At 38.1% G+C, this 27905-nt stretch overlaps 5 protein-coding genes across 6 annotated transcripts; 3 read left to right on the forward strand and 2 right to left on the reverse strand.

Annotated features, from left to right (window-relative positions):
* Nucleotides 1–761: 761 nt before the first annotated feature.
* On the reverse strand, nt 762–22838 carry LOC106369517 (pre-mRNA-splicing factor ATP-dependent RNA helicase DEAH1-like). Its single transcript, XM_013809663.3, has 13 exons — nt 22761–22838; nt 22387–22577; nt 22187–22301; nt 21307–21372; nt 3129–3197; nt 2755–2844; nt 2550–2636; nt 2338–2438; nt 2194–2260; nt 1645–2113; nt 1449–1549; nt 1317–1379; nt 762–1193 (listed from the first exon to the last, which is right to left on the reverse strand). Exons 7-13 carry the CDS (start codon nt 2601–2603, stop codon nt 1104–1106), a joined length of 945 nt encoding a protein of 314 aa, XP_013665117.3. The 5' UTR covers nt 2604–2636; nt 2755–2844; nt 3129–3197; nt 21307–21372; nt 22187–22301; nt 22387–22577; nt 22761–22838; the 3' UTR covers nt 762–1103.
* Nucleotides 6724–8254, forward strand: LOC125585713 (keratin, type I cytoskeletal 9-like). 2 transcript variants are annotated; one of them, XR_007322700.1, is made up of 3 exons: nt 6746–7131; nt 7226–7678; nt 7758–8254. XR_007322700.1 is itself a non-coding variant. In XM_048755293.1 (2 exons), exons 1-2 carry the CDS (start codon nt 6821–6823, stop codon nt 7539–7541), a joined length of 627 nt encoding a protein of 208 aa, XP_048611250.1. In that variant the 5' UTR covers nt 6724–6820; the 3' UTR covers nt 7542–8254. The 2 variants fall into 2 exon arrangements, 1 of the variants encoding a protein (XP_048611250.1); XM_048755293.1 differs by having other exon boundaries at nt 6724–7131; nt 7226–8254.
* Nucleotides 9985–10808, forward strand: LOC125586240 (RING-H2 finger protein ATL67-like). Its single transcript, XM_048756100.1, has 2 exons — nt 9985–10168; nt 10453–10808. The coding sequence occupies exons 1-2, from the start codon at nt 9985–9987 to the stop codon at nt 10806–10808; spliced, it is 540 nt and encodes a 179-aa protein (XP_048612057.1).
* LOC125586241 lies at nt 18393–18941 on the forward strand. The gene has a single exon (XM_048756101.1). It carries the CDS (start codon nt 18393–18395, stop codon nt 18939–18941), a length of 549 nt encoding a protein of 182 aa, XP_048612058.1.
* Nucleotides 22839–24445: 1607 nt separating the features above from the next.
* LOC106370207 (10 kDa chaperonin 2, chloroplastic-like) lies at nt 24446–25582 on the reverse strand. Its single transcript, XM_048755294.1, has 6 exons — nt 25407–25582; nt 25255–25313; nt 25117–25167; nt 24917–25033; nt 24782–24811; nt 24446–24650 (listed from the first exon to the last, which is right to left on the reverse strand). The coding sequence occupies exons 1-6, from the start codon at nt 25498–25500 to the stop codon at nt 24582–24584; spliced, it is 420 nt and encodes a 139-aa protein (XP_048611251.1). The 5' UTR covers nt 25501–25582; the 3' UTR covers nt 24446–24581.
* Between the last annotated feature and the right edge of the window lie 2323 nt (nt 25583–27905).

The raw sequence follows: 27905 nt of genomic DNA on the forward strand, positions 1-27905 counted from the left end.
TTATGAAACTTATTTTCTGTAAATTTATTAACTTTAACATTTTATTTGCTTAAAACTTATGTGATGTCAACTTAAACCAAACATAATCTTGAGTACATAAGTATGAAAGTTTTACTAAGTTTAAATCAATGGAATTTTTGTTTATGAAAAAATATATAAAATAATTCATTAACTTAATAATTTCATATTAAACAAATAAAATATAAGAATCAATAAATTGACATCAAAGAAGTTTTATAATAATTTTGTTTATCAAATAATTATATATCACACAGTTAATCAAACGAATTACAGAAATTTTATTAAAAGTTAATACGAAAACAGATTAAAAGAATTAAAAACTAAATTAAATAATATCTTATAAAATTTTTATATTTAAGAAAAATAAAAATAATATAATTATATTGTTTTCAAATACACTAAATAAAAATGGTAAAACACTACTTATCAAAATTTATAGAACATATTGATTTTGTAATTTAAATTTTGTTAAAAATATTTTTACGCTTTTAAAACACGTGTCAAAATCTAATTTAAGTAAATTATCGTCTGGTACGTAACATTTCAATTGATGAACCAAGAGATTTAAACGGTCTCTGACATACACATCATTTTTTGGATGAATAAAATTTAACTCGTGATGTTAATTACATAACATCATAAAGTTGAGAGATGTTGTCATGCATAATATATACTTCATGTAGTTAAATATACATTTGTTTAGTTTGCATGGTTAGCCATGTGATGACCACTACTTCATGTAGTCAGCAATCATTTTTCCTTATATATATGATAATAATTAGGTGGAGATTTGTAAGAACAGGTGGTCACTGACTGATTTGGACTATTCATAAACATTGTAATTATTTATTTTCTAACACCAAAGAGAAGTTAATGTAGTTAGTAGTAAAGAGAGCTCTTTTAGCAATCTGCCAAAGTTAGTTTTCTATACGCCCCTCCCACATCTGTTGTTTCCAGTCTGACTTGTTAGATCGCAGCAGCTTTACCAGCTCCTTTGGGCATTTTCTTTGATGCATGTGAAATATTTATTTATTCAACATGGGTTTTCTCGTTAGAGTCGAAAGATTCAATTCTACAAATAACTATAGAGAAATATAAAAAAAAGGTTTTTTACCATCTTCAACGTCCTTGAGCTGGTAGTAATGTGGAGCTAACTCAATCAACCACTCTGGCTTCAACTCCGTTACATGCATGCAATTTTGGAATATTAATTATTTATTATACAAAACAAGTAAAACCGGAACAATTCAAAATAAAGATCCTATTATATGATTGGACCTACATAAATAATTTACCTGTCGCATGTATTCCTTGGAGGTGAGCACTAGTTCATGATATACAACCCATCTAGGCAACACCTACAATAAGCATTGAGAAATAACTCATCAGTATTCCAACAAATTAAGAGTCTATCAGTATAGAGTGACCTGAGATAAGCCTGAATTGGGATGAATGTGCACCGTCTGGGGATGCTTCACAGTTCGATATGATCCATTCTTCTGCAGCCTCGCAGTGTGCGGGAAAAAACCTGATCAAGGAGATCATTCATTAGCAGAGAGAGAGAGAGGTACATTTCAAAATCAACAAAAACTAAAGTGAGAGAGAGAGAGAGAGAGCGAGTACCAGCTACAATGGACTTCCTAACCGAATCCAATTCGTTCATGTTTGATGAGCTGATTTCTATTTCCACTCTCTCGACAAGTCCTTGTGGAGTTGGCTCGAATATGTTCGCTTGGAGTTCGCTTGGAAGGTTTGCGTAGATCGGGCATATGATTAGTTCACGTATCTTTGTACCAAAACCTCTTATCCTTTGCTTCAACATCTCTTCTGCAGTTTCGATTTCCTCTTGACCAGTTAAGAAGACCAATATATCTCTAGGCGGCGGCTCCCTCACGTGGATTGTAAGCACGGTAACTATTGCTGCGTCCATGTAGTCAGCTTCAGGTGCACTAGTGTAGTTGATTTCAACAGGATACCTTCTTCCTGGGAAACTAAAAATCGGAGCTGTGTCGAAATAATCAGAAAACTTCTCTGCATCCATTGTTGCACTAGATATCAACAGCTTCAAATCAGGTCGAAACCTCGCTATATCCTACTGTCAAATAAAAGGAATAACAACCAATAAGAATTTTTTTTAAATAGCACAAGTAAGAAGAAGATCGATCCACTTGCCTTGACTAATCCAAACAGTATATCGGTTGACAAGGCTCTTTCGTGCGCCTCATCTACAATAACGACACTGAAAGGGGTATTGCAGTCAGTAAGCAAAAACGTTTATCTGTTCATTAGAAATGTGAAAGAAAGAATGCGCATTACCTGTAGCTGGCCAGATCTGGTTCGCCAAGCAGCTCACGCAAAAGCATTCCATCAGTCATATACTTCACAACAGTTTTGTCAAATCGAATGGAATAGCCAACCTGTGACAAGCACCAACCAACCACATTTTAGATTCTGCGAGTGAACCGACACTAGTGTGTAAACAATCAATCAACGTACAAGCAGGAAAAAATGGGAAGAAGCAAACATACCTCATGCCCAAGTTTGACACCCATCTCTTGAGCCACACGGGCAGCAACACTCATAGCTGCAACTCTTCGGGGCTGTGTACAACCAACCTGAAACATAATAGCAAACCAGCATTATGGTACTTTTACTTGAGAAAGGAACTACTTACTTTGCCAGCCGCTCTATACTTTTGAACCTACTACTCAACCACAAGTAGTAGATTTGTACCTTTCCGCGCTTTGTGTAACCAGCATCATGGAGATATTGTGGTATTTGTGTTGTCTTTCCTGAGCCAGTGTCTCCCACAATGACAAGAACCTGATAAATTTTTTCAGAGGTTTAAAGAAGGTTTCAAATTTCAATTTTACAATCAAAACTTCAATCCACATTTTCCGTTGTACACGACACTGAAATTTGATGCTTGCTATAGTTTATAAGTGTTTTTTGTTCTCTATTGATCTTGTTTCACTTTCAATAGGGATTGTTAAAAATGAGCTTCTCGTCTGTTATTAGATGTCCTAAAAACTGTAAGCATTTTCTTTTAAAATCTGAGTGTCGCAGTATGTATAAACCGACGGCAAAGACATAAGAGCTAGAATCACCTGATGCTCTTCCACGGCCTGAAGCAATTGCTCATGATACCCGTAAATAGGCAGGCTTTTTCTGACCTCCTGCAAGAACATGTCGGGATAAGTTTCTATTTATTAATTCAATGGGAAGAAGAAAAAAACAGAAAAAGTTAGCATCTGGAGTTCTTCTAAAGCTGTTTTCTCAGCCGCATCTTTAGAAAGCCCTATGATGCAAGACTTTTCAAGGGTCCAAGATCAAATCAATGTAGTATAAAAGATTGTCGAACTAATCCTAAGTGATTTTAAAGCAAAGTGAATGCAAGTTCATGCTTAAGCTAAGTGCAATCTGATTTTAAAGATGATATGAACTAATAACTACAAGCTAATGCAATAAAGTAATGATCTTTCTTTCTCAATTTGAAGCAAGAGGACTCATGGGACTAGGCATTTAATCTCGGGTGATGTAGATGCAATCTAAGGGTGGCAAAGTATCAATCAAACATTTTCCTTATGCATAGACACTAAGCTAAACAAGCTCTATCTCTAGATGAATGTTCTTTTGGTAAAGCAACTCAAGCATCCAATCTCTTAGGTTGAATGTTACTAAAGCAAACATGGAGAACAAGTCCAATAGCAATCTTAACTCCTTTAGCAACTAATATTTTAGGTAAAGCAAGCTAAAAACATTGAAGAGTTGGTTCAGGCATTTCATCATACACCTTGTGGGCAGGAAATGCCTAGATATTTATTTTAGTATGATCAAGACTAAAATAGCATTGAGAACCCTCAACAAGCAAGGAAACAAGTAAATCTAACACTAAACAAGTAAATCTAATCACCCTTAATCACCCTAGCCCATGAATCCAAGATTAGTCTACTCACTAATAGACATGAATAACCCCAAAACCATGGATGATTCAAGGTTAAACATGATTAGAGAGCAAGATAATCAAGCAAATATAAGAAATTATGATCAAGATTAGATATTTTTCCCAAAAGTGGCTTTTGATTAGATAGAAAACAAGATAAGATCCTAACTTAATGATTACAAGAGTATTTATATGTCTTTGAAAAACCTAATGGTTTTCATTAAAAATCTAAAATCCCTTTTAAAACATTAAAATTCGACTAAGATAAAGAATGCTCGGAGTGGGGTCGTGATGTAGCTCCCGTAGGTCGCTCCAAAGATCACCTCCACTTCTTCAAATCGCGCGCGGGGTCATGACCTCGCTGCACCAGGTCGCTCCACATATGGAGCGGGTTAGTCACCCCGCTGCGAGACGTCGCTCCACATCTGGAAAGTTATCGACGATATGTTGAGCTTAGAGCGGGTGCACTACCCCGGTGCGAGAGGTCACTCTGGTACAGAGCGGGTGTCATACCTCGCTCCAGTGGGTTGCTCTACACTTCACTCATCCAGAGCGAGTGCATGACCTCTCTCCAGTAGGTCGCTCCAGCTCCTCTACTCGCCCAATGATCCTTTTCTACTTTTTTTTGAATCACAATGCTCCCAAACATCTCCAATCACTCCATAGCACTCTCCAACACCTAATAAGGACAATGCATGCAATATGGACTCTAAAGATGCTTAATTCCTAATCTATATGATCAAAATGTACAAGATATGAAGGTTAAAAACATGTAAATATGCAAGATATCACCCTACACCACGTTTTGGGTTTCATCTTTTGAACATCCTCATAAACCTCAGAATCATAATTGAAAATCCTGTCCAAACGTTGCAGAAACTCTGATTCGTTGTAGCTCCAAGCCAAACTCCAAATATATGGCTTCATATCATGTTTACTCCCATATTTCTTCTTCAGATTTCCATATATGTGTATGACATACATTCTATGTTATATCTCGGGTAGCTCTTGTTGAACCGCTTTGATAAGACCCTATACACAAACATAAACAATCCCAGTGACTTCCTGAAACACTAAAATCAGTAACATAAACATAAACAAAACACAAACCTTTTGACGATCTGACCCCAATACAAAACCGTTGCCATCTTTCAAACTCAAGTCATCCTTGACTTTTCTCACAAACCAGAGCCAGTTGTCTGTATTTTCTACTTGGACAACACCCCAAGCTATAGGATATATAGCATTATCTACATCTCTTCCCACCGAAACCAATACATGACCCTTGATTTTGTGTTTCATGAAGCAACCATCAACTCCTATCAATGGCCTACAAGTCTCCTTCCACGTTTTTTTAATGACATCAAAGCAAGCATAGAACCAGTTGAACTCCTCCTGCCCATTTTTGTTAGTCAATGTCTGAATCTTTACCGTGGAGTCTTTGTTTGAATGGACAAGTTCTGCAGCATAATCTCGGAGTCTTGCAAATTGGTGATCATACTCACATTTAATCCACTTCAATGACTTATTCCTTGCTGCCTGACACTGAGGCCGAGATACTGTAATTCCCCACTTCTCCTGAACCACTTCCTCTATCTTCATTGGCATGTAATACTCAGGTTCCTCTCTAATTTTATCCACAAACAAGCGAGCAATTTGTGGAACCTTCAACATCTCGCAGGTTCCATTAGGCGCCACAAGAATGTTTATCTACAAACACCCTAACTTTCCAGACATTATCACTCTGAAGCCTTGAAGCATATACTTTCCATTCGCAATGTGAACCTTCATCTTCACCTTCAACAACATTAACTCCACCAACACACTTAAATCCTATTTTATCTTTGTCATACATGTACTGCTTAATGTTTCGGCCATTCTTGAGAGCATAATCAAGCACACACTCCTTGAAAGCCACTCCATGGAAGAAGCTCTGATATGTGTACAAAAGTCTGTTATTGCGCCTCACGGGAGTTCTCATCTTTGGTATCTTCGAAGCTTCATCACCCTCTTCTGAATTGTTACTGTCATTGTCACTTTCCGGAACCACGTCGTGTCGAACTTGTGGGCCGTCGACAAAGTCCTCTACCCACTGTTCAATCTCGAAGGCGTCTCTCTCTCTCTCTGCAGCTTCTTCATCGAACTCGTCACCCTCTTCGTTCTGCAAATTGTTGCCATGGACCATCGATTCTGACAGTGACATCGAACTTCCTTTCTCAAATTTGGGAATGTTCGTTTTAGGGTTTTCAATTTGACATACCTTTTGTTTATGGGTTTCTTATGTCGGGTCGGGTTACGGATCTTGGGGCTTTGTTTTTTTTTTTTTAATTAAGTTTTGGGTCATAATCAGATGTAATCGGGTCTTAATCTGGTTATTCATTGGCTTAGTATGGTTTACGGTTTGGTTAAAAACAGTAAACCAATACAAAACGATGTAATGGGTTTTTCGAATTAGATCTTTATAATCATGGGGATGCAACTTTACATTCATGGGGAAATAGGTTTAGAACTTTATTTTCGGGGATAAATAGCACGAGATCATATTTTGGGAGACATCTGGTGCTATACGGTAGTTCTCGTGGGAAAATAGAACGTCGACCCAAATATAACTGAAATAATTTTTACTCGACTTCTTAAGACGTTGTAGAAGATTCTAAGAAAAAAAGTATGAAATAATAAGATACGAAGTTGCTCAAAAAAGAAATAATAATAACAAATAGGATAAGAAAATAAAGATTCCTTTGACCAAAAATAACAAGAAAAAAAAGGATAAGAACCCATAAACTTTTACGTGAGAGTCATTTCCCTTTAATAAGCGATTCAATCACATCTTCAGCCACACACCAAAAAGAGAAAATGTTGAAGAGATTGTTGACGACATCCGCTTTCTCACCTAAAGGCGTTAACTGGGTGCGTTCATTCGCATCCGGAGCCGGAAAAGGAGGATTCGCATCGGGAGCCTGGAACGTGGGATTCTCATCTGGCGCCGGGAATGGAGGATTCGCATCAGGATCTGCGTCTGGTGGCGACGAGAACGGAGGATCTGCGTCTGGTGGCGACGGGAACGGAGGATCTGCGTCTGGTGGCGACGGGAACGGAGGATCCGCCTCTGGTGGCGCCGGGAACGGAGGATCCGAGTCGGAAAACAACGGAGGAGGACAGAGAAGGTGGGGTGGGGGGGGGGGGGGGTTCGTGTCTTTTATTATATCGGTTATTAAAAATGTTGCCGTTTTTAGGGTTTAATCCTTCCTTGATTCGCAGCTATCGTCTTTGTCCACCCTCATTGGAACAAAAGCTAGAAGATTTGCAGAAGGAGTGCAATCAGTGGGAAGATCACTTTCGAAAAGCCAAAGACATGTTCAGCTCTCAGGATGGGGATCGTAAGGAGCATGTAAAATCGTGTGAGATCCGGAGTCTGGAGCGATATCTCACCTATCTCAAGGAGGAAACCTACATTTGGAATGTCGTTCGCGAACATCGGGAGACATCGAACTTTCCAGAGTCACAAAAGATGCGATGGGAAGTGTACTGGCTTGGTACAAGCAGAAGGGTGTCAAATCGGATCTGCACAGAGTAATGGAGGAGATCGAAGAATCGTTATTCCAGGCAGCGTTTAAAATGACGATACGTCAATCTACCTGCCACTGGATAGAGCAATCATCCTACTGGTTGGAGAGGGCTCGCTCCCTTGGAGTTAAAGTAGAAACCGGCAAGGTAGTGTCTTTACTCTCTGCTCTCTATACTTCCACTGGATAGAGCAATCATCTACAAACTTTTGCTTTTATTTATTCAGGGAACAATTGAAGTCGATTATGGACAACTCGATATAGTTTTCACCTTCGCAAAGGATGCCATGAGGAGTTTGCTAAATTGGTCCGTTGAAAATGGTGGCTTCATGTCAGATTTAATCATTCCAGAGATACGCAGAAGCTTGATCGAAGAGCTCGGTTTATCAGTGGAAGAAGCCTTTTACTACTGGCTAGGAGAAATTTTTCACTTGGGAGAATTGCACTCCCATTGTAAAGATGTCAAGTTAAAGTTAGATGCTGATGTGTGACCAATCGCGAGGAGTGATGGGATGGTGATGATGTGATGGTGACGATGGTGACGATGGAGGAATAATGGGAGGAGTGCTTGCTTCAATATTATCGTTTTTTTTTGTCTCAATAAATCTTAGAACAATGACACTGATTTTGCACAAAACTACGTTTTTATTTTTTAATGGTAATATCCTCTGTTTTTCTCGTGTCGTTGAAGAAACTTAATATGAGAAATGATGGTTAAGGTTTACGTTCTCATGATCCATACGCCTTAGAAGCTTGATCTCACGTCTTGGCATCAATAATATTATCAAAAGCATTACCGATCTTCTTAATAGCCACTTTCTCTCCAGTCACTGAGTTCATCGCAGCACTGAAACTCAAGAACCAAAAGAGCCAATAAAACATTCAAAAAGAACAAGGCTTTGATAACTGATCAAGAACAAGAATCAGAAGAAGAGAGCTTACCAGACAATACCACAAGCGCCTCTACCGATGGGACGGATGGGAGGGACATGCTTTCTTGAAACTTCAAAGAGCTGACCATAAACGTTGTATTGAATATAATGGCCTCCGTGTGTTGGTATCACTTTGATGCAGTGATCTGTAGAACAAGAGCTTGATTCTCCAGACATGATGCAATGAATCAGAGACCAAGAAGAATGGCCTTAGGTGAAGTTTAAGGTCTCTCTTGGAAGACACTAAAAACCATGTGAAGAGAAAGAAGCTTTTCTCAACTGTAAAAGATCTCTCCAAGTGACCCGTGAATCGAAAGAACATACGTGTATATGATGGTCACGAGAAGTAGTAAGTCACTCCTTAGCTCAATATTGCAAATTTCATTTGCTACTACTAATTGCATAAGGATTATATCTTTATTAAAAACAAGTCAAAAAAGAATTTTTATATATTTTGTATTGATTTCAATCAGTACAGACAAGACCAACACACACTTATACCAAATATACAAAAGCTCAACAGATGCATACTTTCAAAGACCTATGACTCTGCCTTTCTGTAAGGCTTACACTTGTTTTTATACCTCATAGTCTTACTCAACAACTGCATTGCTAGAGATTGAGTCACTTGACCTAAGATTACAGAGCAACACATCTCTTCTGCTTAAAGTCATTTTGAAGAAACTGTCAACTTCCTCTAGTAACTGATCCAAACCATGAGACAATTTCTCAGCTTCTGTCCCCAACTCCATTACATAGTCCGATGAAAAGGTACTGGCCTTATTTTCGTGATTGTATTGGAGCTCTCGATGGTACTCATGTGTCAGTAAGGGTTAGAAGTGATCAAAAAGAAAGATTTTAGAATGTGAGAAAGCAATTTGCCTCAATGAACGTACTTGCTATTTGCATACGTTAGGACTCGAGGCAGAGCACATGATACAAAAGTTCTCACTTATTGTGCGCAGAGTGACACATTTTTTCCAACACCTCCAGAAGGAAAAGGTACTCTAATAAAAGGTACTGGCCTTATTTTCGTGATTGTATTGGAGCTCTCGATGGTACTCATGTGTCAGTAAGGGTTAGAAGTGATCAAAAAGAAAGATTTTGGAATGTGAGAAAGCAATTTGCCTCAATGAACTTACTTGCTATTTGCAATTTAGATATGAAATTCATATATGCATACGTTGGGACTCCAGGCAGAGCACATGATACAAAAGTTCTCACTTATTGTGCGCAGAGTGACACATTTTTTCCGACACCTCCAGAAGGAAAATATTTTGTTGTTGATTCTGGATATCCGAACAGAAAAAGTAATTTAGCTCCACATCGTAGAAGAAAATACCACCCACATCAGTGGGGTGATGGACCACCTAGTAATGCAAGTGAATGGTTTAACAAACGCCATTCGTCTTTACGTTCAGTGATTGAACATACGTTTCGTGTGTGGAAGGCGAAGTGGCGGATTCTGAAAAATGACGCACAGTATGATCTACCGACCCAGTGCAAAATAGTTGTTGCAACTATGGCTCTTCATAATCTTATGCGTGATTCAACCACAAAAGATGATGATTTTGATGAGTACAAAAGAATGGAAGAACAAGAACTGAACCCTTCAAATATAGAAGATGCACCAGAAGTTGAAGTCACACGTTATGAACCTACGGGAGATACTTACATGACAGAAGTTCGTAACCATATTGCAGAAAGTATTTGGAATGCTCGCTATTAGTTATTTTGTTTAGCTCACTTTGTTTTTCATTAGATTCTTTTAGTTGTTGGAAAATTTGTGTACGTGAATCATTTGTTTTTTTTTCTTTAATTCTTTAGTTATAATTATGTCTATCTTGGTCATTTACTATTTTAAATGCTACAGCTTTGCCAAACATCTCCAATCACTCCATAGCACTCTCCAACACCTAATAAGGACAATGCAGGCAATATGAACTCTAAAGATGCTTAATTCCTAATCTATATGATCAAAATGTACAAGATATGAAGGCTAAAAACGCCGTTATAAACTCTTACCCAAAGTTCCACTTCTCCAAAGAAACCTCCGCCGCGTCTTCCGATGGGTTTGGCGGCGGAGGAGATACGTCGTGTACGATCTGTTTGTGTGAGTATAAAGAAGCAGAGATGTTGAGGATGATGCCCGAGTGTAAACACTACTTCCATTTATGTTGTCTTGACGCATGGCTTAAACTCAACGGTCCTTGTCCCGTTTATCGGAACTCGCCGCTTCCGACACCAACATCTACAACAATTTCAACACCTTTGTCGGAAGTTGTGCCGCTCTCGCTGTATGCCGCTGATCGGAGGAGAGCAAGAAGATGGGATATTTTTACATAGATCCCATTCGCCTAATAATTATCAGGGTTGTGGGCTTTGGTCTTCATCAGTTGGGCCTGCTCTGCGTTTTGGGCCACGTCAAGTGTCACTTAAGCGCTTAACCATGTGACGAGACGCTGCGTTTTGACTGAGACGTTAATGACGTTATAACGTCTAACAACCTCAGGTCTTCATTATTCTGATCACTCTGAAGAAATGAGAGAGAAAAACAGAGAAGCTTTACGAGAGAGAGAGCTCTACCAGTGGCGATTTCAGTAGGAGACGACGGCGAAGTGTCTCCGGCATTGATTTTGCTTAGGATCCGATTATCTGTCGTATATTTCGGAGGTAACAAAACGGATCTTCGTCGTTGTACTTAGATCGCATTGTGTAAAGTGTTACCGGAGCTCTATATTGATCCTAGTGAAGCTTGAGGGTTTGATCCCCTCCCCGGACAGTAGGAAACGAAGTTCGGGTGAACAAATTGCTTACGTACTCTTTGATTTCAGTATCTAGATCTCACAAACCTAAAAACAAAAGCAATATCATAAGAATCTAATTGATAAACAAGAAGACGATCTAAAGAAAACAATCAACAAGTGGTATCAGAGCTTTAGGTTCTTCTTGATCTGTTATCGAAGAGGTTCTAAGGTGATATTGATCTGAGAATGATGGAGCCAACACGAGGAAAATTCAAGATGGACAAGTTTGACGGTAGAGGAGATTTTGGAATGTGGAAATACAAACTCCTTGGTCAGCTGGAGATACAGGGATTAGCATCAGTTCTTGAATTACAAAGTCTCTGAGAAGCTTGAAGCAGGAGCTGATCCGGTGCTGGATCCACTCAAGGTTGCAAAGGACACTCGAGTGAAGAATCTCATTGGTACGTGTCTAAGTGATATGATCCTAAGAAAGGTTATGAATGAACCTACTGCACTTGGTATGTGGAAAGCTCTGAAACGAGATTACCAGACGAAGACACTACCTAACAGGATCTATCTCAAGCAACAGTTTGCAAGCTTTAAGATGGAGGAGAGCAAGAGTATAGAGGAGAACATGGATTGTTTCCTCAAGTTGATAGCAGACCTATCCAGCCTCAACAACGTGAGCGATGAGGATCAAGCCATACAACTTCTGACAAGCCTTCCCTCACAGTATGAGGCTTTAGTTCACACACTGAAATATGGAACTGGGAAAGATACACTCACTGTGATGGAAATAACTTCATCAGCGTATGCTAAGGAGATTGAGCTTAAGCAGAAAGGCGTGTTAAACAAAGGGAAATCTGGTTCTGAGGGGTTGTATGTTGAATCAAGAGGAAGATCAAGTAAAAGGTCTGATAAGAATGATAAATCTTACAGAGGAAGATCGAAGTCAAAGGATCATAGATCAAAGTCGAAACCTAGAGCTAATAAGGATGGAAAAACTGCTTGTTTTATATGTCGTAAAGATGGGCATTGGAAACGAGAATGTCCACAGAGAAACAACAGACATCAGAGTCAGACCGATTCTGCAAATGCGGTTACTACATCAAAGAAGCAGCAGCCATTAGTTCTGACTGTCAGCACTCAAGATACTAAGGATGAGTGGGTGCTCGACTCTGGTTGTTCGTTTCACATAACACCACATAGGCATGTGCTGCTTGACTTCAAGGAAGTGAAAGGAGGAAAGGTGCTAATGGCAAATAACACTCAGTGTAATGTTGAAGGAATTGGTAAAATCAAGATTACTAATACAGATGGAAAGGAAGTTATTCTCACTGATGTTCGATACATGCCAAAAATAAGCAGAAATCTCATTTCATATGGCATGTTGGAGAAAGCTGGGTGCAACTATAAAGGAGAGGGTTTTAAGATTCATTTCTTCAAAAATGGCGAAAAGGTGTTTTCAGGAGATTATGAAGATGGTTTGTATTATCTACAAGGAACAGTCTCTAGAGCTGAAGCTAATGTTGTAAAAGCTGAGCAGAACATGACAGAGTTGTGGAATTCGCGTCTTGGACACATGAGTACTTATAACATGAATGTGTTAGTCAAGAAGGGATATCTGCATATCAAAGAAGTTGGAGGGCTCGAATTTTGTGAGAACTGTGCACTTGGAAAAGCACACAAGCAAAGTTTTAAAAAGGCCAAGCACATCACACAAGGGATACCGGATTATGTGCATTCAGATCTTTGGGGGTCTCCGTCAACTCCTGAGAGTCTTAGAGGCTGCAAGTATTTCATCAGCTTTATTGACGACTTTTCTAAAAAGGTCTGGGTTTATTTTCTTAAATCTAAAGATGAAGCTTTTGACAAGTTCAGAGAATGGAAGCTCGAAGTTTAGACTCAGAATGAAAAGAAAATTAAGTGTTTACGAACTGACAATGGTCTAGAGTATTGTAACAACAAGTTTGATCAGTTCTGTAAAGAGTCTGGGGTAAAGCGACATCGGACATGTACTTACACACCCCAACAAAACGGAGTTGCTGAGAGAATGAATAGGACTATAATGGATAAAGTCAGATGCATGCTAGCAGAGACAGGGTTAAGACCAGAGTTTTGGTCTGAGGCTACTTCTACCGCAGTTTACTTGATCAACAAAACTCATGGATCAAGTATTGAGTTTGACCTGCCAGAGGAAAGGTGGTCAGGGGGTAAAGTTGATCTATCTCATCTAAGAAAGTTTGGTTGTTCTGCTTATGTGCATCGAGTTCAAGAGAAAATTAGTCCGAGAGCAGTGAAAGGTGTGTTTGTTGGTTATCCGTTCGGGGTTAAAGGCTATAGAGTGTGGATCGAAGACGAAGGAAAATGTACTACAAGTCGGAATGTTGTGTTTCACGAGCAAGAGGTTTTCAAAGATACGTTGACAGATTCTGTAGCCAGTGGTGAGAAGAAGGATTCAATCAAATCAGAAGGGAAAGGAAAAGGAAAACGTGTGAACTTTAGTGATAATTTGACTCAGGGTCCATCATCAGAAATTTTTGAACAAGGAAAGACTTCGGCCTTAGGTGGAGAAGCTTCAGAAAGTTCTGATGAAGAGAGTTCACAGAGTTCAGAAAATTCAGGAGATGAGTCAGATGGATCAGATTCAGATCTAGGTGCAGGAATAGTTGGGAGCTCAGGGGACCCGTCATTGGATAATTATGTTTTGGCTCGGGACAGAGACAGACGACAAAACATAAGACCACCCTCGAGGTTTGATGATGCGAATCTGGTTGCATATGCTTTGAATGCTGCGGAGGAGTTAGAGATTGAGGAACCTAAAACATATGCTGAAGCTATGAGAATGAAAGAGAGAAAGTTTTGGAATGCAGCTGCCAAGGAAGAAATGGTTTCTCTCCAAAAGAACAGAACTTGGGATCTGATTGAGAGACCTAAAGATCAAAAGCTGATAGGTTGTCGTTGGATTTTTAAGCTAAAACCTGGCATCCCTGGAGTTGAGGAGCCGAGGTTTAAAGGAAGATTTGTAGCTAAAGGCTATTCGCAGAAAGAGGGTATAGATTACAACGAGAGTTTTTCACCAGTGGTGAAGCATGTGTCTATACGTCTCATTCTTTCATTGGTGGTGAATTTTGATTATGAGCTAGAGCAAATGGATGTGAAGACAGCTTTCTCACATGGAAAATTGGAAGAAAGAATTCTCATGGAACAGCCAGAGGGATTTATCCTAAAAGGAGATGAGGATAAGGTTTGTCTTCTAAGAAAATCCTTATATGGCCTAAAGCAGTCACCGAGACAGTGGAATCTAAAATTTGATGGTTTCATGAAAAAACAGAGTTTTATCAGAAGTGAATATGACTCGTGTGTGTATATGAAGAATATGAATTCTGATAAAGCTATATACTTGCTGTTGTATGTGGACAATATGCTTATTGCTTCGGGAAGCAAACCAGCTATTAAGGTTCTAAAGGACAATTTGAGCTCAGAGTTTGAAATGAAGGATTTGGGAAGAGCTTCAAGGATTCTCGGTATGGATATTACTCGAGATAGGAAAAATGGAAGTTTGAAGTTGTCACAGGCTAAATATCTTGAAAAGGTACTAAAGACTTTTGGAATGTTCGAAGGTAGGTCAGTGGTTACTCCTACGGCTTCGCACTTCAAGCTCAAGAGTTTGCATCCTAAGGAAATAGCTGATGAGTATGAGTACATGAAGGATGTACCATATGCGAGTGCAGTAGGGAGTTTGATGTATGCTATGGTTGGGTCAAGACCAGATTTGGGTTTCGCAGTTGGTCTGATCAGCAGATTCATGTCTCATCCTAGCAGGGAACATTGGGAAGCTGTAAAATGGGTTCTAAGGTACGTGGTTGGGGCTTATCAGAAATATTTGACATTTAAGAAGTCTACAGAGTTCAGAGTTGAAGGATTTTCGGATTCAGACTACTCAGCGGACTTAGACAAAAAAAGATCAGTTTAAGGAATTGTTTTTCAAGTGGGTGATAACACTGTTTCTTGGAAATCAGGGTTACAGTCAGTGGTTGTCTTGTCTACTACCAAAGCAGAATACATGGCTCTGACTTTGGCAGTTAAAGAAGCTATTTGGTTGAGGAATTTTGTTACCGAGTTGGGATACAAGCAAGACAGTGTAAGGATACACTGTGACTCTCAAAGTGCTATTGCTCTATCTAAAAACGCAGTACATCATGAACGAACGAAGCATATGGACACTCAATTCAATTTCATCAGAGACATTGTATCTAAGCGAATCGTCAACCTAGCGAAGATACATACATCTAAGAATCCGGGAGATTTTCTAACTAAGTGTTTACCTGCCACGAAGTTTGAGCTCTGCTGTGAGATTCTTAACATCTGTTGAAGGTCCTAATTGGCTTCGGGTAACTCCTTGAAGTGTCTCAGCATACAGAAACAAAATACTTGAGTTAGTTTCTGAAACAATCTGACGAAATCAAGGGAAAACAGTGAGGAGAGTTTTTTTGAAGATTATCAGATTAAAGATGGAGAGTTACCCGTAGAGAAGAAGAGATCTTAATTGATCTCGTGATCAGTGGTCTCAGGTGGAGTCGTCAGCGAACGATTCCGTCCTCAAGTGATCAGTGGTCTCAGGTGGAGTATGAATCTGAGAGTTTTTTGGGTAGAAGATGTTACAGTTTTCAGATAGGTCACTAAGGTTGATCAAAGGTTCTAAATCTGCAATCTCGGATACGGTGAAATCAGAAGATCAGAGGTTAGTATACGGCAAATAGGAGAAAGGTTTGTAGTAAATAAAGAAAATGGATTGGAAGGATCAATTACCTTGAAAGTTCTTCTCGCAGCGGAAGCAGTCTAAGAGTGAGTTTTTTTGCTATGAAAAAGCTCAAGACAGTACATGTAAGAAGACGGAAGGTCACGAATCAGTTTTCAACGGATGTCGAAGCTAAATGCATTTGAAAGAAGTTCAAAGAGCTTACCAGGTTCAAGTTGAAACTGATTAGTGATTAGTATTAAGAAGGTGGTGAGATACTGCAGATTTCTCTGTGGTCTAGTAAACCAAAAAAAAATTCAATTTCTACCTCATGCAATGTTCCATCACCTCCAACAGCAATGACATCATCTTCACCATCCCTAATAGCCTGATAGAGACAATAGAATGATTATAAGATAAATACATAACCAATCAAAGCGATGAATAGCTTTTCACTACTGACACTTACCTCTCTTGTAATGTCAATGGCATGAGAAGGACCAGATGTTAAGGACTCACATATCTAAAGAGGAAACAAACAAACAAACATTATCGTGAAAGCAAGAAGGAGATGGCATCACCAACACATGGAATAAAAAAAAACTTACATTACAGTCTCCACCAAGACGAGATCGAAGGTAAGGAAGCAACTTATTCCATTCCTGACCTGTTCTACCATTAGCTCCTAATTCAACCCTTAAACCAAAGTCAAATTCTATCTCTAGAGAGCCACCCTCGAGAGTTTGATTCTCATATAAAAATCATCACTTTAAAGCAATTCAATCGTTTCTTCGTCCACTGAGTAAGAGGATGATAAACATACCTTGAGGGTTCACGACAAAAACGAGATCACGGAGGCGGGAGGAGGAGGAGACGACAGTGGCACCAGCACCGCCACTGCAAAGGGTGATGCGACCCGAGGAAACACGGTGCTGTGGCCTAAGTAACGGAGGTTGTTTCGCCTCGTAAGAGCGATTTGAAATGCATCAACTGTATTGTAGCATTGTATTGTTGCAAATCGGCTCCGGGAGACAATCGATCATCGCCCTTATCAGTTGTTCGAATATCTGAAACACAATTTGTATACCTAAAATTATTAATTATATTTAGTATTAAAAGTACCAAATATTCTGAACATATTACTTATACAATGAACTACCAGAGAAAAACCGAAATACTCAAATATTTTTATCTAAATTATTTTAAAATTATCCAATCCTAAAGAATCAATTATCCGAATAGTTTTTATCAAAAATATTTAAAAAAATTTAGAATAATTCGATTTTCAATCCGAAAACCTCCAAAAATCTGTTTTTGTACCCTGAATTATCCAAAATTAACCGATAATTGGAACCGAACCGTAACGAATTGGAAGAAAAAATGTATCGTCTATTAATCGGTTTTTATAGTTGTTATCTTAACCGACTCGAAAACTGAAAGAACCGAACAAGATCATAACCCAATTTTATAGATAACCAAACAGTGTCTATGTCTTTATAAACAAAAAAAAAACTAAAAACTGAAAGAATTGAACCAAAAACTGAACACCTGGACCTAAGGAGGGAGTAAAAAGATATATTTAAGCGTGTGTATTTTGTTCTTGAGCCTAACCGACTTCACAGGTAATGAAACCACTTGTATTGCCTTTTGTTGGGCCTTCTTTATATTAAAAGTGGTTGACAGAGATAAAAAAAAAAAGAGATGAAGCATATAATAATTTTTTTTTAGAGGTTGGAGGGCATCCGGGGTTAGAGACAGAGAGGAATTTTAACTATCCACTATATTTGCAAAGTAATTTTTACTATATTTGCAAAGTAATTTTGCCACATGTTCTATGTACAATCAATTTCATAAAACAAATATGACATGGTTATTGAAATTGATGATATGTCTTCCGAAAAAATATAAGATGGATAATTTCATTTAATGTTGATTTATATTTTTGGCAAATTTATTAGAATATGGTAATAATTCATATATTACATTTAATATTAATTTTTTTTTTGGTAAACTTTTTTAAAATATGATAATAGCTCATACATCATCTATAAAATAAATATTTATTTTTGTATAATTATACAATTTATATTACTAAAACTTTAAAAAAATTCTACAATTTAAAAAAAAAATTAAATATCTAACCGTAAAATCATTAGTTTCTTATATATCTACAAATTTTATAAATATTGTTTAGGCTAAATTTTTTATAATTATACAATTTTATTTGTTTTATGCAAATTGATTTAATATATATCAAATCTATATTAAATATTAGTAAGAAAATAGTAAAAATATATAATATTTAATAAATTTAATTTTTAAATATACATAATATTTAATAAGAGTTATAGATAGAGTTGAATCTGAAGTATAAAGAGTTATAGGGGTTGGTACTATATAAAGAAGACTAAAAGGGGTTTGTAGTTTGTACTAGTAAGAATAATGTTTCTCTTTGTCGGCGGGATCAGGAAGCTCCGATCGTTCTCCACGGCGGCGGCTCAGCCGTATCTCCTGGTCAGAGAGAGGGAAGTCACCGTGAAGTCGTCCAGTGAAAGAGTGGTCACCTTAAATCTGTTGGATCCGTGTAAGCTTGAGACGGTGAAGATCCCCGGCAAGAGTCTCCCGACGGAGGTTGCGAAGTCGTTGAGGATAGGTTCATCCAAGGGATGGGTGGCTCTGACGGACCTTCAAAATTCGAAACTGCGTCTCACCAATCTATTTAACCCTTGTGCCTCTTCACCAACAACAATAACACTGCCCCCTGTCGATGGGTGTTACAGAGGTTCAGCTGCCCGAGTTTACAATGTCTCTCTCTCAGCCTCCCCGAACCAACGTGACTGTGTAGTGGCTGCTAAGTTGTTTGCTCCAGTCATTAGTCTGTGTCGGCCTGGTGACTCGGAGTGGACACACATCGAGACCCCAAACCATTTCTTCACTTCAGCTGTGATGCACTCTATGAGAGACCAGAAGTTCTATCTCCACTCCTACTGATCTGATCAAGACTTGCTCTGACTTTCCTCTAGTGAGTCCTTACCGGAGGTTCCCTTTTTCTGAAATCCCCAAGACCGCACACGATTTGTATCAGTCATCTCTCTTCAGAACTCAGTACTTGGTCGAGTCACCTTCCAGGAAATATAAATATTATGTTTCCCATTTGTGAAGGTGTATGAATAGTGGTAAGATAGAAGAAGAGACCTCAAGACTGAGGTGCGAAACCAAAGGCTTTATGGTGTTTAAGCAAGACCATGGTAAGAAGTTGTGTTCCTATACACAAGACATTGGAGATCTCTGCATTTTCCTAGGAAAGAACGAGTCCTTTTGTGTCTCTGCAACAAAATATCCGGGACTGGTCCCGAATTCGGTCTATTTTGAAGGCATTCTTAACGGGTTCGGCTTTTACGAACTCAGCTCAAACACTGTCCACGATCTCACGCCTTTCTCCACCTTCTACTTATGGCTTGCCCCTCTCGAGTAAAGCAGTGTTTACTATTTGTTTTGGTTTTATCTAGCTACCGTTTAACTTATTTATTGGATTTTCAATCTTTCATTACTCTCCAATTGATTCTTATGTTCATAACAATAGTTGGGTTTTGGCTAATATGCTATAATGCCAAAGCAAAATACGAAGAGGCTGACACCAAAGTATTAAATTAGTGTCCACCAAAACATATTATTGTTGCGAGAAAAGAACATTCGGACGATTCAACAACAACAACAAGAACCAATTCTAAGTTCTAAGCATTATTAGTTGTGAGGATGTCATGGATCCTAAAACAGATGATGTTGATGTTGATGTTGATGTTGGTGTTGTTGCTCTATGATGAAGATGATGTGAAGGAGCAAGAAGAGGAGCCCGTAAGCTTCAGTTAAGCTGTTAGTTTCTGTATAAGAACTAAAAGAGACTTTTAAAAATAAGTTCATGCCCTTGAAGAAAAGGAAAAAAAAAAAAAAAACCTTTTTGATTTTTTTTTTTTTGTTTTTGGTCCTTTTGTTTATTTGGTTTGGTTTTAACTTAGCTCCTGCTTAAACTTATTTATTAGATTTTCAATCTTTTATCATATGGTCTAATTAATTCAGCTCCATTTTGGTTTTTATGTTCATAACGTGCGAAACTCAAAAGATAGATGTTTACTGAACATGAGTGTGAGCTTCTGATGTCAACCAAAAAGAATTCATTCAGCTAATGATCATCTTGTTGAAGAAATCAGCTTGCCCAGGGAAGAATTCCAAAAGCTCATCTTTGGTTACCCACACTAAATCCTCGCAGTTACTACTTATGTTATATTTCGATGCTGCTACTACACTGCATTTGAAGTAGAAACCTCTACACAACAACAAAAGAAAGAGATGATTCAAAGAATCCGCCAAATTACTTTTTTTTTTTTTTTTATTTATTACTTTCTCTCAGAGGATCTTTGTTGTTTACCTTGTAAGATGGCAAATCAGGTGTTTCTTCCGTAGGCTGTATGGCCATGTGAGCCATTGGAGCATTCCCAACAAAGTACGTGTGAGTGAGGTCTCCCAAGGCTGACTTCAGAGCAGACTCAGCGCACTGCATATACCAAATTTTACATAAGAACAATAAGCACGAGAAGAGCGAAACAGATGGTGTGTCATGGACTGTGAAACAGAGGGGATATAAACCATTATCACCTTGCGAAGAGTTGGCTCAGAATCGTAGACTTTTTCAGGGAAATGCCAGACAGGTTTGTCGCTAGTAGCTTCAAATGGCTTGCCGAAGACCAGAAGATACAACTTCTTGTCCAGAGCTCTATATAATGACCTATAACATTGCAGCAGTTTCCAACAAAGAATAAGCGAAAGAGAACACAAGTCCACATGTTGTTTTTTTTTTAAAGGTGTGGAAAACTTACTTCCTATCGTTACTCTTAGCAGCCTCTGTAACTCTGGGGGTAGGTACATAGTCCATTTGATATTCACCCTTGGCTCTGTATTCAAACATCGAACCGATCAACCAAAGATGAATTGGAAACTTCATGGAAACTTGATTACACTTTAAACAACTTTAAACAGAACCAGAAATGGACTACACAAGTCATAACCTTCAGTATACATCTATGAGCAGATATACCAAAACATTCAGGTTACTATATAAGCACCTGAGAAACTCACAGGACCTACAATATAAGAAAACAAAGCTGCTATTGACATATAGTTTGGAATATGAATTTTATGAGGGAATCTAATAAAGATGGCATACATTTGAATGAGCACGAAACCGTTCCAAATTTATGCATTCAGACACATGATGATCTCAAAGAGACTGAACAAAACTGAAACTTTCAATGTGATACACATTAAACATCTAAGAAGCAGGTAAGGGAATGAATTTTACTTGTTCTTAGCAATGTCCAAGAACTCATCCGGGTATCTACGGCGAAACTGCTGCTGCCAATTGAACCTGCAACAGAGCAACCTCCAGGTGAACAGAGTGTAATAGGAAGACCACATAAATATCGAAATTGTACAGTCGCTTTTCTCATCATTCCTAAACCAAAATGAAACAACAATCAAAGGAGAGGAGGGCTTTAGTTGAACTCCTGAAAAGCGTAAACAGTAGGATCTTGTTTTGGTATCACAACGCGCAATACCCTCGCAGCTGAGATCTCAACCTCTGCGTTTTTAAGTTCTTGGTTTAAAGAACAGGAATACGGTTTGCAATAATAAAATACGAAAATAATGCTCCGATGCCGGTCTTCGAACCGGGTCTCTCCTATCCTAACTAATTAAATACAATGCCTGTGCCTCGTTAGTAGGATTCTGTTATCTCCATTTCACCCCCGTTGCTTCAATTAGAACGGGAAGATGATAGGCCACCATCGAGTAGCTGGGGGTTGACGGTGGGGATGGTATGAAAGGAAAGAAATGATATTTGTAGCTAATAGTGACCACACAGAATAGTGAACTCTGATTGGTTTAAACGATGAATCAAACTTCCAATAAGAAGACTCTCTACAGACTAAAAAAAAAAAAAAAGAATTGAATGTAGTACGTGTCTTCTTCTACACTCTCTTGGCATGTGATCAGCTGATCATGTCAATGGCACCGGGTAAAACCTGAAACTTTCTAGGTAGAAATCCAAGATGTTCTCCATCTGACTGAACATAGATGCTTCCACTCTCTGATATCTCCTCTACTTCTATACTTTGCACACTACAATAATAAATTACTTGCTACGGTGAATAAGAGAATTTTTTGCGGAGATGGTTGTTTACCTTGATCCTCATATCTCGGTTGTGATGTCCCATAAAAGCTTGGAGGGCACCGATTACGTAGCACAAGTTTCCAAATTTCTTGTACTTTGAAGCGTAAAAGCCTGCCTTTGCACTCCTGAAAGTGATGAACCATTAAAGAGAGATTTACAACCAAGGATCGACCAGATAATCACACAGAAAATTTCAACGATATTTCTTACAGATGAACATCAGCAACGTTAATGAAGTAATGCGAATCCTGGTTGATAACACCAACATCAACCCGTGATCGTATCCCTGAATGTTGTGATTTCATATGAGACAGAATTACACATCAAGTCCTAACTCCTCGAATGTATTTAGTGGCATACCTTTAGCAATGCGCTCCACAGCTTCACGAGGATCATTTTTCCTAATAAAACGCAGAAAACCATATGATACTACACTCCTCAATAACTTTCAGAAACAAATAACATCAGACAGAAGTTGCAATAACTAACCAACCAAATGTCCTAGCAAAAAAAGAAAGAAAGAAAGATGGACTGAAGCTGTAGATATACACAAAAAAAAAAAAATTCTGATTCAAGCAACTCACACCAAGTGCAGCCGAATGGGCAGCTTCGCTATTGAGGTTACCAACAGGTTTCCCCTCCCAAAAGAAACCATTAACAACCTGTGAATCAAGCTAAAATTTTCAAGAACTCAGTGTCTAGTAAACCAAAAAAAAATTCAATTTCTACCTCATGCAATGTTCCATCACCTCCAACAGCAATGACATCATCTGCACCATCCCTAATAGCCTGATAGAGACAATAGAATGATTATAAGATAAATACATAACCAATCAAAGCGATGAATAGCTTTTCACTACTGCCACTTACCTCTCTTGTAATGTCAATGGCATGAGAAGGACCAGATGTTAAGGACTCTCACATATCTAAAGAGGAAACAAACAAACAAACAAACATTATCGTGAAAGCAAGAAGGAGATGGCATCACCAACACATGGAATCAAAAAAGACTTACATTACAGTCTCCACCAAGACGAGATCGAAGGTAAGGAAGCAACTTATTCCATTCCTGAGCTGTTCTACCATTAGCATCTAATTCAACCCTTAAACCAAAGTCAAATTCTATCTCTAGAGAGCCACCCTCGAGGGTTTGATTCTCATATAAAAATCATCACTTTAAAGCAATTCAGTCGTTTCTTCGTCCACTGAGTAAGAGGATGATAAACATACCTTGAGGGTTCACGACAAAAACGAGATCACGGAGGCGGGAGGAGGAGGAGACGACAGTGGCACCACCACCGCCACTGCAAAGGGTGATGCGACCCGAGGAAACACGGTGCTGTGGCCTAAGTAACGGAGGTTGTTTCGCCTCGTAAGAGCGATTTGAAATGCATCAACTGTATCGTAGCATTGTATTGTTGCAAATCGGCTCCGGGAGACAATCGATCATCGCCCTTATCAGTTCGTCGACGCTTGCAGAGTCCCTCTGTCTCAGCTAGAGACTTTCTCGAAGTTTATGGGCTGATCATGGGCTTAATCCTTTTGTGGCCCATAAATCATTCTGGTGAAGATTGAAGACTAATCAATCCTACACGCTTTGTCAAGATGTGGGGTCGATACTTTTGCCGACCGGTGTCCAGAACAATAAAATCGGCTGTAAAAGAAAGACACTTCTTGAAGGGTGATCTGCACATTCTTACAAACCCCTATGCCATTGACCGTTACTCCAGTGCCCCATAACACTTCAAATCCTTTAGCCGGTAAGATGAAGTTATGGTTAGCGCTAGAGTTGTCAAACGGTTTGACCCGCGCCACCTGGACAGTCCCGCGGCGGGTCCATCCGCTCATCAGACCGTGCGGGTTTGTCCGCTGCGGGTGGGTTGCGGCCTGAATCCTCTTGTCCAGGCCCACCCCGCTAAATTCACCTTGTTTGCGGGTCGACCTGTGGGTTACCTGCACAAACATAATGGAATTTGCATTTTTAACTTACACTTTATTCTTCAAGGCTCGAGAGATACACACAAATATTAAGCTAACATATCATTAATAAATCGCTTTTTCCAGGACTTGGAATTCGAACCCACCTTAACCACTATATTACGGTGCTTCCAGTCTCCTTTTTGTTTAGTATTATGAGATTGTTCACTCAACTTCTCTCGGGGATTTGCAAATTATTTAGTTCTGTTTTGGGGAGGAGCATTCTTCAACTCTCTTTAAGCAGTTTCAGTTTCCTTATAATCAATCTTTGCTTGAATACTTATATGATTGATTGATTGTCTTCAAAATGATATTAAATTGAAAAACAAAGATATGCTGCTGTCTGAGAATTACAGGAAACAAACTAAAAATCTTGAAGAAACAAACACTAGACGTAATTGTATCTTCTCGGACAAGGTCACACTCACTCACTCCACGAGAGCCAACAAGTCGCTCTCTTTACAAAAGCAATGCCTAGCACCCGTCCCCAAATCCACCTTACCAACCAATGAATTCAAACATGTTAACACTTCCAAAATCCTAAAGAAGTATCTATGATTCAAATTAATTCGCAGAGAAGCTCATTTCAATATTGAAGAAGGCAAAACATAACAACTAACTAACTAACCTCATAAGCCCTCACGTCAGAGAACAGAACCTGTGAAAAAATGCAAAAAAGGCCAAACAAATGATTTTAACATTCACAGTAGTTACAACTTACAATGGATGATGGAACTTATGAGTTACAAAATGAGAGCCTAACCTTCTTCCCAGGGCCAACTTGTTGTCCAACCTCAGAACCAACAGAGACAACCTCTCCGGTTAAGTATCTCTCAAACTTAACAGCTGCTTTAGGCAACAACACTCCACCTGAGGTTGTCTGCATCATCAACATCAACAGAATAATCTATGATTATTATATTGCAATAACACAAGTAATATCACAAAAGAGTTCTAACAGACCTGAGCAAGCTCTTCAAGGCGAACAAGAACTCTGTCTGCTTGAGGAACAACCTGCGATTGACATTATCAACAATTCTCCAAATTAAAACAACGAAATGAATTAACTTTTGGATCAAATAAAACGTAAAAAGACAGTACCTTTGTCGGTTCCCATTTAGTGGAAATCGCTTTGACTCTCAGACAACCTCTTCGAGTTCCTGGCGAGAGAAACAAATCATCAGACAGAAAAAAAAAAAAAAAAAACATTGAAAGCTTGAAACTTTACAAGTTTCTCAGATTTGTGTCAGTACCGAGAAGCTTATGGTTAGCTAGGGGAAGAGTACTGGTTTTAACTGAAAAAGCAAAGAAGGGTTTTGGAAGAGAGACGAAAGTTGAAGAAGCCATTGCAAGATAAGGTTTTTTTTTTTTTTTTTTTTTTTGCACAAGCAGCAGATCTTCTTCCTCTGTCACGACTTCGGCTTAGAGGTTTCTCGTTGGTTCTTATGTTTTTGAATTGGGCTCATTGGTTGTTTCCAAGTTTTCATTTTGGGCCTAGCTAATAAGATCCATTTCAGAGATAAATCAAGTTTATCCGGTTCGGGTAGTTTGGTTTTTGGTTAGTTCAATTCGACATTAAATTTTACCAAATTAACCAAAACAATTTTGGTTAAGCATTTGGTTGTTCGGTTTTTTGTAAATTTTACCTAATTTTTTTAATTTTGATTTCGATTAGATTTTAGTTTACTTTTGTTAAAATTTTGGATATATTTGATTATTTTAGTTTGAAATTTGGTTAATTCGGTTTGAGATTTAGTTGGTTCGTTTAGAGCTTTTGATATAGTTTAGTTATAATTTTTTTTAAAAAGAAAAATCGAAATAACCAATTTGCCAAACAGAACCAAAACATTTGAAAAAGATCTACTGAATCAAACCAATTTCGTAACCGAACTAACCAAAAATTCCGGTTCTCGGCAATTTCACACAAAAAAAATGTCAGGCCTACTTGAAAGAGTACGAAACAAAACAAAATCACACGTTCAGGATGAGAAAAAAAAAAAGAGTTGAAATCCAAGGGTAAATATTACCGACGGCACAGTAGGTTGAAATCAACTTTAAAGGCATAAATGCAAATCTATCACCTAGAACATACGGATGCAAGAACTGAGACACTATCTCTACTACAAGTCTACAACTAAACACATCCGATAGCTCTTCTCGATATAACCGATCTTAAACTTGCTCTTCAACACCTTCTCCTCTCCGTATTGAACAGTAAAACCAAGCCACTTTTACCATGGAATGCAACAACAGCAACAAAACCTTGATCGGGTATTCCTGCGGCTCATATAAGAGTGGGAAGAGCGAATAGCAAGAAACTGCTGGAGATTATATAGATCATCAGCACATGGACCGATTGGCTATGCGCAATGTGAGAAGATATTACATACCAATGGACACCAAAAATTGGTGTTTAGCATCTTCTAAACTCTGCACTGCAACGATTGCAAGTGGGACTTTACTAATCTTTCAGGCAGCTGGGGGGCTTTACTTATGCTGCAAGTTTAAGCGAGTGGTTTGCCACACGCTAATACAAGACTAAACAATGGGGCTGGTTTTTTAAATCTTTCTCGTCATGTGATTTATGTAACACTTGATGCAAACAATGTGTATTTTTCTTTTTTGAGTAAATTTAACCTATATTCAAAAAAAAAAAGATTGTAAGTGGGATAGTGGAATGAAGCGATGCTTTCTCATGGACATGCCATCCAAACAGAAAACCTCATGTATATGCATAAGCTATCCATCTAGCCACAAGCCCGGGATGTGGATTCTTCCAAGCTTTGATGAGCCATGGGAGTCATAGCAAGTAATAAAAATCAATTGCTTTTGGCTGTATTAATAGTTCTTTACCCGCCTTTTCAATATCTGGAATTTGAAAATATATATTCAATCTGGAATATAAATTGATTTTTATTAATAACAAATGATGCATATACCTGCTTATGTACTAATTTATTTTTCGGAGCTTTATTACAAAAAAATGTTTATTTTCCGAAAATATGTTTTTATTAAAATGTATAATAATTATTTTAAATAACCTTTTTAACATGTAATCTTAAAATACAATTTAAAATTTATTATTTATCAAAAAATATTTCTAGTAAAAGATTTGATTAGACTTTTAATAATAGAGTCTCTTTGTAGAGTTTATTAGTTAAGATAATTCAAAACACTTAATTATAAAGTTTTTGGTAGAGTTTATTAATTGGAATATAAATTAAAAATAATATTTAACTAAATTCATCTACAAAGTAATTAAAAATCAATCACTGAGCATTCAAATATCTTAAATACAAAATTTAATACATTTCCAAAAATAGGTAGTTGACCATCTGAATTGGCATCGTCTACTATAGGTCTGGGCATTTTAATTTGGACCCGAAAATCTGAACCAGAATCAACCCAAAAATACTCAACCCGAAACCAAACCGAAAATTTACAAGTACTTTTTGAGTCTAAATTTTCTTTTTCCTGAAAAAACCAAAACCGAAAAAAACATACCTAATAGACCCAGACCTGAAATGAACCGATCCAATAAGAACTGATTTGTACCCGACTTAAAAACATGTATATTTAAAATTTTGATTTTCGTGTGTTCTATTTTATATATATTATTTTATGATCCTAATTACAAGTATTTTATGCATATTTTAATTATAGACCCGAACCGATCTGGACCTGAGAATAACTGATCCAAACCTGAAGCGAAGATTTCAAAATACCTATTGGATCTAAATATTTAGGACCCG

Source organism: Brassica napus, chromosome C4 (assembly GCF_020379485.1).
Source record: "Brassica napus cultivar Da-Ae chromosome C4, Da-Ae, whole genome shotgun sequence".
Classification (NCBI taxonomy): Eukaryota; Viridiplantae; Streptophyta; class Magnoliopsida; order Brassicales; family Brassicaceae; genus Brassica; species Brassica napus.